The following is a 12,443-nucleotide window of genomic DNA, read 5'->3' as shown; positions in this document are numbered from 1 at the left end:
AATGCTATTCCTGTACATAGCGAATTGGTCTCAAAAGTTACGCGAGACTTCAAAGAAAAAATTCCGTAAATTTTGCGGCGCTATCTTTTCGTGTTCCGGAAATATCGCGCAAAGCGTTGAGGGGGGAGGGTATCGTGGCTTCCAGTTTTTTTTATTTAGCAATCAAGAGACCTGCAAAGAGTCCAGGAATTGGGATTGTTGGAAACTAGAACTGTGACAACCCGAAGTAAATAACGATCACGAGTTCAGTCAAATTTGTACTGTCTGAACTTTTATCGCCTTTGTCCATCGGGCTCTCATGACGGACACATATTATGCAAGGCAATTGGCCTTTCGCAAGTTTCGTATTGATTCAATTTCCCCATGATTTGTCAATGGCAGGCTGCTTTAAGTTACAGAAATTCTATTTAAGTTAAATCAATTTTCTGTATAAAATGTGATACATACATACATGTATAATGATAAAAATGGTTATATAGGGTGCATTTGTATTGGGCACATACCTCCTTCTTAGGTGCTCAAGGTGCTCCTATATTACCCCAGGTAAGCTGGTCTACCTAACTTGGTGCTATCAGCTTTTTGAGGAATTACATCCTGCTGGTACCCATTCACCTCACCTGGGTCGAGTGCAGCACAATGTGGATCAATTTCTTGCTGAAGGAAATTATGCCATGGCCGTGATTCGAAACCTGCTACCCTCTAGTTAAAAGTCCGGACACTAACCCACTGGGCCACTTCGCTTCACAATATGATGATAAATCAGCTTTTGAATGATTAAAAGAATGCGAGTCATGATGAGCTCTGTGTATGCAAAGTAGATTAGTAATGTAATGTTTTTTTCCTTTCATAATATTTTTGATTTACAGTCAAAGCACAGCACAGCTGAAGTCTCAAGAGCGGTGAAATGGGAGAATTATGTCGTCGCTCATCCAGAGAAAGAACTTACAATGACGGTAAGTTAAAGGACAAGTCCACCCCAACAAAAACTTGATTTGAATAAAAAGAGAAAAATTCAACAAGCATAACACTGAAAATTTCATCAAAATCGGATGTAAAATAAGAAAGTTATGGCATTTTAAAGTTTCGCTTATTTTCAACAAAATAGTTATATGAACGAGCCAGTTACATCTAAATGAGAGAGTTGATGACATCACTCACTCACTATTTCTTTTGTATTTTATTATATGAAATATGAAATATTTTTATTTTCTCGTCATTGTCATGTGAAATGAAGTTTCATTCCTCCCTGAACACGTGGAATTCCATTATTTTAACATTTTGTGCTTCAGGCAAGGGGGTCCTTATCGTCAAATTCGTAAAAATGGAAATATTGTATAATTCAAACAATAAAAAACAAAAGAAATAGTGAGTGAGTGACATCATCGACTCTCTCATTTGGATGTAACTGGCTCGTTCATATAACTCTTTTGTTAAAAATAAGCAAAACTTTGAAATGTCATAACTTTCTTATTTTACCTTCGATTTTGATGAAATTCTCAGCATTGTGCTTCTCTGATTTTTCTCTATTGATTCAAATCAACATTTTTCTGAGGTGGACTTGACCTTTAATCAAAGGTCATTGAAAATTAGCTTGTACATGTATTTCTTACTGTGGTAATAATGTTGATGGTGATAATAATGATAAGCAAAAAGTTGTAAGTTGCATTTTCTTCATTTCAATGTATTAGAAAGAAATCTGCTGGACCATAGACTTGTTGTGTAGCAAATCTGCAACGCGAAACCAGGAAACTTAGGGTCTCTTCACACGTGAACCTTGAATAATCATTATAATGATGATTGCTATATTGTAATCGTGACTGTGATTAGCGTTCACGATTCTAATATGTGCTAGTTTTGTTTCACACATGCTAAATATTTGATTGCAACTATTTCTGCAACGGGCACCAGGTTTTGTGTACTATACTCTCTTTTGTATTAGCCTGAACTGAAGTCTCTAATCAGAGGGGGTATACCACACGAATATAGAGCAAGGATTTGGAAATGGTAAGATCTTTTTGCCCGAATTCACGAAGGTGGTTTTAAAATCCCACGGTTGAATTCATGGTTTATGCAGATTTCCTGTAAAATTGCACTTAATTTAGCACGTATCGGGTGTGTGTATAAAAAATGTCCAATGCTGATGCGCGCTTTTCTCACTGTGTGCCAAATTGACACCTGTTACCAGGGTTAGGTACGCTATTTTATTCATGAGTCCACAGTTTGAAGAGTGGACTCATTACTTCAAAACACTAGACTCATGAATAAATTAGCGTGGATAACCACGGCAACAGGCGTCAATTTGGCGCACTGTGACAAGAGCGCACATCAGCATGGGACATTTTTTAATGTATAATGTAAAATAAGCATAATTTATACAAGAAATCTGCATAAACCATGGACTCAACTGTGAGTTTTAAAAACCAACTTTGTGAATTTGGGCCTTTGTGTCTCTCTTTAGCATTCATATCTTATGGTGGTAAAGTTTTCCATTGTAATCTTGGCATATTTTGCTACTGAAGCACTAGGGTCTGTAGTCTGCAAGCTCAGACCTTTGTGTTTTGTGTATTACATAGAGTCTGAACCAGTGAGAGTAGATTTACTTATTTGACAGAGACAGAAGCCCATATTATGATGTTTGGTTTAACTAAAGGCCTGGTCACACCACCCGAGCGTTGTTGGAGCGATCGGGGAGAGAAACAAATCATCACCGCTCGTTACCGTTCACCATTTTTTATTTTGATTGTTTTTATTTTGTTTTCGATATTTTCCCCAATTCTGTGAGCGAAATTCGACCCTCTTTCCCTACCGCTCCACGACCGCTCCAACAACGCTCAGGCGGTGTGACCAAGCCTTAAGACCATAGTCTAAGTCTGTGCTAAGATTTTGGGAATCCAAAAATGTCAAAATATTGTTTCCGTTGTCAATTTATAATGTTCATTTTGCTCTTTTGTCATGCTTTGATTATGAATAAAACTGTTTTCACCATTTCAAGATAGTCATGAATTATTTGAGTGTCAATGTGCTGATAAATTTAACCGGTACCGTGAGAGATTTGTGTCACGATTGACTCTATGGTGTTAAACCACAGCTCTAGACCAGAGTTTAAATTAAAGCTTCAGTATACAGGCCAGAGAGCTTAGAGTCTAGTACTCACTCTTAAAATTTGTTAGTGCTGTATTTGGGTCTGTGCTTGGAGACTAGGAGGGGGTTCATAAAATTGAATTAAGGTTTACCAGCTGTTTGTCTTCATTATTATTATCTTTTTTTAACAAGTCCACGCATTGCTATTCATAATGCATATAACATTTTTATTTATTTGATGTACAATTTCAATATTGAGCATAAATGGAAATGAGGGGGGGGTCTACTAAAAAGCAAAGCTACTAAAGTGTGGATCCCCCTTGTAAATTAAGAAAATGTAGTCGACTTATTTATATATCCGTATATATACAGGAAAGAAAAAGGAGAAGGAACAAAAGGGTCAAAATCTGATGTAAACATAATTACTGAAAAAATGCAAAGCTATTCACACAAAGAGGTCTTTGTTGTGACAATAAGATAGCAAAGTGGAAAAAATGCCTTGCTCAAGGGCATAAGTGCCATACCGGGAATGAAACCCCCGACCCTCAGATCTCCGGTCAAGCGCCTTAGACCACTCGGCCACGGCACCTCCAGTTTGTCTTCATTATTCAAAACTTGTTTGCAGGACTTTACAAGTCACACGTGATGCTACATAACACATTGCTTTAATTTTGATTTAGATTTGTCTTCTCTTTCTTGCTCCTTAGGTGTGTTGATCTCCGTGTGAGGAAAGATAAGGAGACCACTGGATTAGGGTATTATCAACGACTTCAAAATAGTAAGGTAATAATAATAATAGTACATTTCTTGAATACGCATAACACCACAGGTCTCTATGCGCGAGTGACTAAATCAAACATTCTGAAAGAGGTGGGTTTTTAATTGAACTTTGAATTTCTCAAGCTGGGTAATATTTCTTAATGTCGATGGAAGAGAATTCCATTGTGCTGGTGCAGCTTTCTGGAAAGCCCGATCCCCATATGATTTGGTCTTGACAGTAATTTCAGAGAGAAGATTTTGTGAGCCAGAACGGAGATTACGCTTGGGTTTATGAATCTGGACAAGTTCTTGAAGATAAGCAGGGGCAATACCATGAATACATTTGAATGTTAATATGAGAAGTTTATAGTTAATCCTTGATCGAATGGGTAGCCAATGAAGGTCAGATAAGATAGGGTACAAGACTATATTTTTCTGTACTCTAGAGTGCTTATTCTGTGTTATTCTGTCTTCAAAATATTTTTCTTGTTCTTCCATGACATTTAAAGAAAACTATGATAAAGAAATTTAGGGATAATCTTCTAAAAACAAATAATTTCTATGCAAATAAAGCTTGGGAAACTCATGCTTAATACTGCAAAAGGGTTTGAAGTGAAAGCATTTTCACTTATCCAGTTTTGTTCTTTTGTATTTTACTTTGATTTATCTTAATGATGTTCATTGTATCTTTCGTAATTTTTTCCCCCAGAAAAGTTTGGTGAATTTTGTGAATTTTTCAATTTTGGGGAGTCTTATAGAAAGTTAACCCATTGCCTTGGTGGTCCATGTACGAAGCCTATTAGAATGACAGAATTCAGTAGTGAACATGTTAACGCATTGTGCAGTGGAATCAGGTTGACCCATTGCCGACTAGGACCGGTTGATGTCTGTTCAAAGCATATTGGAATCAAGGAACTGAGTAGTCAACAGGTTAACCCATTGCCTACTAGAACTGGGTGATCTCTGTTCAAAGCATATTGGAATGAAGGAACTGAGTAGTCAACAGGTTAACCCATTGCCTACTGGAACAGGGTGATCTCTGTTCAAAGCATATTGGAATTAAGGAACTGAGTAGTCAACAGGTTAACCCATTGCCGACTAGGACCGGGTGATGTCTGTTCAAAGCATATTGGAATCAAGGAACTGAGTAGTCAACAGGTTAACCCATTGCCGACTAGGACCGGGTGATGTCTGTTCAAAGCATATTGGAATTAAGGAATTTAGTAGTCAACGAGTTAATAAGGATTGCTGTTCATGTCACACTCTTTCAAAAATTAATATAGTGAATTTCTACATCTTTTGCTTTTATCTAGAGCTTCAAGTCAAGCCCAGCAACCAAACAGATAGAACTAGATCTCTTGAGGACTTTACCGACGAACAGGCACTACGAGAAGATGGAATCACAAGGTGTTCCCAAGTTACGAAGAGTTCTACTCGCCTACAGCGTTCACAACCCTGCTATTGGATACTGCCAGGTAAGAGGTGACCTTTGATAAATTTGCAGAAGCTGTATTGAATGATCATGTATTTATTGTGCCTTCCCAAATGAGGGAAAATCATGTCAGAAATTGCAGATTGATGTTAGAAAATTACTTTACTATCAGACCTGCAAACCAGTACGTTTTAGGCGTCTTTAGTACCTTTTTGCAACCAAAATTTGGCAGTACGTTATTTTCTTTAACTTAACATGCCACGCACACTACTAACTCAACGCCACAGTGCTAATCCGATGCTAATCCCCTGTGCCAGCCACAAAACCCCCCTGTGCCACATTGATTTTGGGATAGCGAGTCGTATTCACTCCTTTCAATAGTCATGATTACAATTGCTTGTAACTCTCTAACAATTAGTTTATCCACAAAATATTGTGCAGTAAAGTTGTAGGAAATTTCATACCTCTTATAATGGTGTCCTCATTATATGGATTGGTTATTATCTTTACTGCTAAAATATAAGTTGTATCAAGTAGTTCCATTTTGTGGAGTGTTTTGTATGGATCAAAAAACTCTACTTCCCTCTCAGAGGCGGAGCCATATCTTGTAAAAAATGTAGAAATACTCGAAAAAGTTGAATGTAAACCGCGTGAGTAAGTTGATCTGTCAGAAAGCAGAGTTCGCACTGCACACAATAGTGCTAATTACGGCGTGCATGCATGCACAATGCAAAACGGCGTAACAATGATTGTAATTCCGAATGTGCGCAGTCATGCACGAAGCAGGCGAGGGTAGGAAACAATGCAAGCACAAAGCAGTCAATAGTAGGCGTGCGAGCACGAGTGTGGCATGTTATAGTAGGATACGTAGCATGCACGAAGCACTCAATGAGTTAAAAAATATGTTTTTTGTCAAAAAAATTTTTTTACAAAATCATAATTTATTGAGAAAAATCATCTCTACATGTCTCTATATCATAAAACGTACACAAATATGGCTATTAGATCAATGCAATTTCAGGAAACTTGTTTTTTTTTGCAATCATTTTGTTAAAACCAGGGTGAGATATACACATGTTTCAATTTTTTTTTCATCTGCAAGAGCAGGGCACATTTCAGCTTGCATGCAAATTGAGTGCCGTGATGAGCGAGTGCGCCTAGCATTTTATTTAGAAATACACTTTTTTGGGGGAAAATACAGTTTTTTTATCACAGAATACAATGTTTCATTCCCAGAGGTTGGCAGGTTTGTGCTCTTTAAGGATTTATCTTTGAGTATTTATGTCCTGAAACACTGCTCATAGCTTATCCAATACTAATAAAAAAAAAAATTTGCTCTTCAATTCAGGGATTAAACCGAGTTGCTGCCATTGCGTTGCTGTATCTTGAAGAGGAAGATGCTTTCTGGTGAGTTGGTCGTAATCAGGTCTCCGTAACATAAGGCTTAGCAATTGATCATTGGGCCGATTTCTATGATCAATTACATTGATTATTTTGTATTATTAGTCATAAAAAGCAATATTATTAAGAAAACATTCTAATATTGTTTGTATAGGTCTTTTATTGCCATTGTGAAACCAGGGGCCTGTTGCATAAAACTTTTTACCTGAGAAAACTCTGGTAAAAACTGAAAACTAGGTTAGTCTGATTTCTGCCATTGACCTTAACACAGTGCAAAACTCTGGTAAAAACAACCTGAGTTTTCTCAGGTAAAAAGTTTTATGCAACGGTTTAAAGTTTGCTTTCCCATACAATATGATATCATTATACATGTAGGTATGATATTGCTATTTTGGAGAATGTAAAAGCAGTAGTTTTAGATTCTGCGCTCCCATGCATTATAATATTGTTTGTACACAGTAAGTGTTTATAGAGAAATGCCAGTAGTTGCAGTAAACACTGATTTCATGAGAAAGTCTGTAAAACCAGGCTTAGTTGTCAGTATATCATCGAGGATCTAGATCTGGTACAGTTACATAAACTGAACTTTGTGAAATCTTGATATCCACGGTGAAAAATGTTCACACTGAAGATCAACAACACAGATAGGCACACATGGGACAGTGTATTATTATTGCTGGGTTTTTTTCTCTATTTTTTGGGCTATTGGCAAGTGGCGGGATTCCTCGTAACCCAGAGAACTCATCCTGGTTACGGGACTACGATTGTTATATTTGATGGTAAAGATTTGAGAGTAGAGTATTCTTTTTTTAAAGTAGTCCTGAAAAGGACTGTAAACCAGAAGAGTTTAATGAGTTGAGAACAGCTTGAGTAGTAGAGTTGATGAGGAGATGCTGGCTTGAGTCGGCGAGTAGAGATGATGAGTAGTAGAGACTCGATGTTTCGGACAGGTTGACTGTCCGTCTTCTCCTGAAGACGAGTATTCTTTCAAGAAAGAATACTCTACTCTCAAATCTCCACTTTCTCACCTATCCATTTCTTCTCTTCTATCCACTGTTTCAATAACACTCCACATGGTGTACCGTAAACCACACCAGCGATAATAGCAGTAGTTTAAATTCTGCTTTCCTGCACTTTCTGATATTGTTTTTTTTGTAGGTGTTTAATTGCCATAGTGGAGTACATTATGCCAATGGATTACTACAGCAAGACTTTGATAGGATCACAGACCGACCAGAGAGTCTTCCGAGAGCTTCTAGCGGAAAAAATCCCAAGACTCCATGCCCATTTTGAAGAGTACTCGTAAGTATCGGTCAAAGATCAACCAACCCTCCCACCCTCCCTCCTCCTGTTACAATCTTGATCATATCCGTCAAGTCTTTCTGACAGAGTCTGATTTTATAGACTAAGTTAGGGCAGTCTTCGTATTATGGTAATCGGGGGGGGGGGGTGTTTCTCTGACTGTTACTATGGTAACTGTCAAAGATAGACAACTTGTCAGTGCTGACAACTTTCATGGAAACTTCCCCAGGGCCCCCGTCTTACAAAGAGTTACGATTGATCTGATCATCTTAAACTATAGGGAAGTCCAACATTGTCATCATTTTTTCTCTAGGAAATTTGCATGATGTCCTTTGTAAACAAAGTGAATCACACTAAATTGTTAAGAAAACAATGAATATATGAATATACATCACATCTAGAAAACATATTGAACAAAAATGCATTTTAGATGTTGGCGTTGTTGGCTTTCCATAGTTGTGGTTGATTGGGTCAATCGTAACTCTTTGAAAGGCAGGGCCCTGATTCCCTTCTTGGAGCTACATAGACTTACTCTGTAATGAAGTGAACTATTCCAAAGTGGAACTACATGAAACAAGAATGGTAATTCTCTAAATTTCAGATACTTTCTTTGGGGGTCCTAATTTTCTTTAATACTGAATACTGAGAAAATCATTGATATTCTCTTAGAAATTATATTATGTAAAATATTATTTGTTTTACTATTTTTAATTTGTTATTTCAGGATAGATTTGTCACTGGTCATTTTGGGGGGATTTTAATTTTCAATACTGAATAGGGAAAAAAAATATTGATATACTGTTAGAAATAATGTTGAGTGAAACATTATTTGTTTTATTATGTTTAATTTGTTATTTTAGGACAGATCTGTCATTGGTCACTTTCGTGGGAGATTTGAATTTTCAAAACTGAATACTGAAAAATGCATTGATATGCTCTTTCAAATCATGATGAGTAAAACATTATTTGTTTTATTATTTTTGATTTATTATTTCAGGATAGATTTGTCACTGGTCATTTTGGGGGGATTTTAATTTTCAATACTGAATACGGAAAAAAAATATTGATATACTGTTAGAAATAATGTTGAGTGACACATTATTTGTTTTATTATGTTTAATTTGTTATTTTAGGACAGATCTGTTATTGGTCACTTTCTTGGGAGATTTGAATTTTCAAAACTGAATACTGAAAAATGCATTGATATGCTCTTTCAAATCATGATGAGTAAAACATTATTTGTTTTATTATTCTTAATTTGTTATTGTAAGATAGATGCATTTTTGTGTCGTAGGTCTTTCTTTCGGATTTTATTTTTCAAGACTGAAAAATTATTAATATAAGCTTTAAAAGTATATTTAGTAAGACATTATTTGTTTTATTCTGTTGAATTTGTTATTGTAGGATAGATCTGTCATTGGTCACTTTCAACTGGTTCGTCACCTGTTTCTGTGATAACATCCCTGCCGAGACCATGCTACGGATCTGGGACACCTTCCTGTCGGAAGGGAACAAGGTCCTCTTCCGCTTCTCGCTGGCAGCTTTCAAGTTCTTTGAAGAGGAGATGCTGAAACAGAATGACTATCTTAGGATCTTTGCCTTCCTGCGACGAATGCCGGAGATGTTGACGGATGTCCAGAGACTAACCCAGGTATTCGAATGGTGATGATGGTGATGATAATGGTGATGATGATGATGACGATGATGATGATGGTGATGATGATGTTGATGACGTTAATGATGATGGTGATGGTGATGATGATGATGATGTTGATGACGATAATGATGATGGTGATGATGATGGTGATGATGGTGATGATGATGTTGATGATGATAATGATGATGATGGTGATGATGGTGATGATGATGATAATGATGACTGTGATGATGATGATGATGATGATAGAAGTAGAAATCCTCTGAAAATTCATTTTGCCCCATTGATAGCATTTGGAATGCTAATATTGATTAATGTCTATTTTATTTTGGTTTCTGTCAGATTGCTTTTGATGAGCTGAATCCGTTTCCAAGGAGACATATCAACAATAAGAGAACCATTCATAGAGCACACGTCAAGGTGAGTCATGGACCAGGTTTCACAAAACTGTTTGTGAGTTACAAATGACTTAAGTGACTTTACAAATGTCTTAATACCCGTTATGTGCTATGATATCCCTATACAGCTGACTACCTGAGAACATGTTTCAGTTACGTGTAAAGTCATGCTTAACTTTAAAAATAGTTTTTCGTGAAATACCCGCAAGGGCCCTGTGACATTAAACTTAGTGATGGATCAAGGGCCGATTTTTACGATTGATTACATTGATTAATATGTATGATCAATTGTAGAAATCAGGGGCCCGTCTTACACAGATTTGCGATTGATCCGATCAATCACAACTATGGAAAGCCAGCAAAGTCAGCATATAAACTGCAAGTTTGTTTTTAAAAGATCTGGATATAATTGTATATTCATATTAAATTCACTGATTTCATGACAGTTTTATGTGTTCTTTATTAAAAAAGACATTTTGCTAATTTTTCTGTAGAAAAATTTATGGCACTGATGGATTTCCATAAAGTTACGATCGATTGGATCAATCGTAACTCTTTGTAAGATGGGGACCCTGATTGTTTTATAAAAATGTTTGAGTATCCAGACTACTCTGTTATGTACAGTGACCTGTCGGAAGAGATTTACTGAGTTTGTTGCCCCTTTCTTTTCAGCAACAACTTGACGAGTTGGAAGCCATCAGAGCCGAGTTTGTTCCTCGTCATTCTCAGAATGGGGATGAGCTCGCAAGCGACGAAGAGGAGGATTACGACCAAGTGGAGGCGCTCTTGACAGGAACTACATGAAATCATAATGATGCTGTAATGCGACCTTCGACATTTGACCCTCGACTCATTGTCATATTCAAGATCTGCCATGATGTAACTTCTTCATTCGCAAGAATTATTGCAGCCAAGTGTAGGCACTGTTAACAGGAGCTACGTGAAATCATGAATGAACGTGTAATTCTGAAACGACCTTTGACCTTGGACTCATTGCCTATCATGATCTGCACTGACAATCACGACTACGACCAGGTGGGGATGTTTTGAGGGAGGACCTTACGTGAATTCCCGAATGAACTTGTGATGCAGATATGTGACCTTTGACCTTTATTTGACTCATTTTTCATTTAGCCATTTTACATACATGTAGCAATTTATTTTACAAGGAGGATTATGCCCACTTGGAGATGCTACTGACAAGAGCTGCGTGAAATTGTGAATGAACTTTTGATGCATACATGTGACCTTTGACCTTTATTTGTCTCATTTGCCATTTACTGCTATTAAATAGCCATTTATTTTGCAAGGAGTATTATGACCAGTTGGTGGCACTATCAACAGGGGCAGCGTGAGGTCCTAAATGAACTTTCGATGCAGAAAGGTAATGTTTGACCTTGCATGCAATCAAGATCTGCCATGACTTAAGTTATTCTTCTACAAGGATTACGGCCAAGCGGAGGCGCTATTGACTGGAGCAAGATGAAATCATTAATGGAATTGTGATGCAAAAAGATGACCTTTGACCCATGCCTTTTGTAATCTGCTGACATTACAGTTTATTTTAAAAGGAGCATTATTACCAAGTGGAGGTGTTGTTAGTATGACCTTTGTGAAATTCTGAAGTAACTTATGATGCATAAAGTGATTGTGACCTTTGACCCTTGTGTCATTGCATTTTCTAATTTGCCATGACAAGGAAGACTACGATCAGATGGAAATGTTAAGGAACGTACATTTAATCCTGGAAGAACTTGCAATGCAGAAAGGTGACCTTTGACTCATTACCATTCAACTTCTGCTGTGACACAATATCACAAGGATTTTCACCAGGTCAATGCATTAGGAGGAGCTTTTTGAACAACACTACAGGAAATCGTGATTCCATGACATGACCTTTGACACTGCACTCAGTTAACAGCCATGGCATCACAGTTACTCAATGAGGATAACACCAGGGCTCCATAACACAAAGATTAGCGATCAATCGCTAAATGAATTGACCAATCAAAAATAATATTACACGCGCATTTGTCAAAAAAATCCTGACTAGGAACCAATCAGAAGTGTTCTTTCTTATTTGCTATTCATCGCAAACCTTTGTGTTACGGAGCCCAGATTGAAATGATCCATGGGAAGTCAAGATTCTGAACTATGACCTTTGACCTTTGACTTCATAAATTCAAGCTCTGCTATACGTAATCCATTGTTTTAGTTTATGAGGTGGGTTGTTATCTAATATGCTTTTCACACTGCAATTTTTGTCCTAATTTGGTGGGGCTAAGGGGGGGGTCTCAGCCCCACCAATTTCCCGGGGTTAAGCTAGCCCACTTCGTTTTCACACTACGTTTTAGCAAAGTGGGCTAGCACGGTAAAGGATACGGTACTATCTGGCCCTGCAAAAAAGAAGGGT

At 37.2% G+C, this 12,443-nt stretch overlaps 1 protein-coding gene across 1 annotated transcript in view; it reads left to right on the top strand.

Moving 5' to 3' along the window:
- LOC121417795 (TBC1 domain family member 2B-like) overlaps window positions 1–11,530 on the top strand; it is a 44,957-nt gene extending 33,427 nt beyond the window's left edge. Inside the window, exons 19-27 of the mRNA XM_041611531.1 lie at window positions 867–953; window positions 1,940–2,004; window positions 3,789–3,864; window positions 5,154–5,315; window positions 6,621–6,679; window positions 7,832–7,975; window positions 9,380–9,626; window positions 9,975–10,052; window positions 10,703–11,530. Of these exons, the coding sequence (XP_041467465.1) occupies window positions 867–953; window positions 1,940–2,004; window positions 3,789–3,864; window positions 5,154–5,315; window positions 6,621–6,679; window positions 7,832–7,975; window positions 9,380–9,626; window positions 9,975–10,052; window positions 10,703–10,834 (1,050 nt within the window). The 3' untranslated portion in view covers window positions 10,835–11,530. The remainder of the gene's footprint in view (window positions 1–866; window positions 954–1,939; window positions 2,005–3,788; window positions 3,865–5,153; window positions 5,316–6,620; window positions 6,680–7,831; window positions 7,976–9,379; window positions 9,627–9,974; window positions 10,053–10,702) is intronic.
- The last annotated feature ends 913 nt before the right edge of the window (window positions 11,531–12,443 follow it).

This window comes from Lytechinus variegatus, chromosome 6, assembly GCF_018143015.1.
Source record: "Lytechinus variegatus isolate NC3 chromosome 6, Lvar_3.0, whole genome shotgun sequence".
NCBI lineage: Eukaryota > Metazoa > Echinodermata > Echinoidea > Temnopleuroida > Toxopneustidae > Lytechinus > Lytechinus variegatus.
Note: the sequence above shows the minus strand (reverse complement) of the source record. Positions and strands in the feature narration are given on the sequence as shown.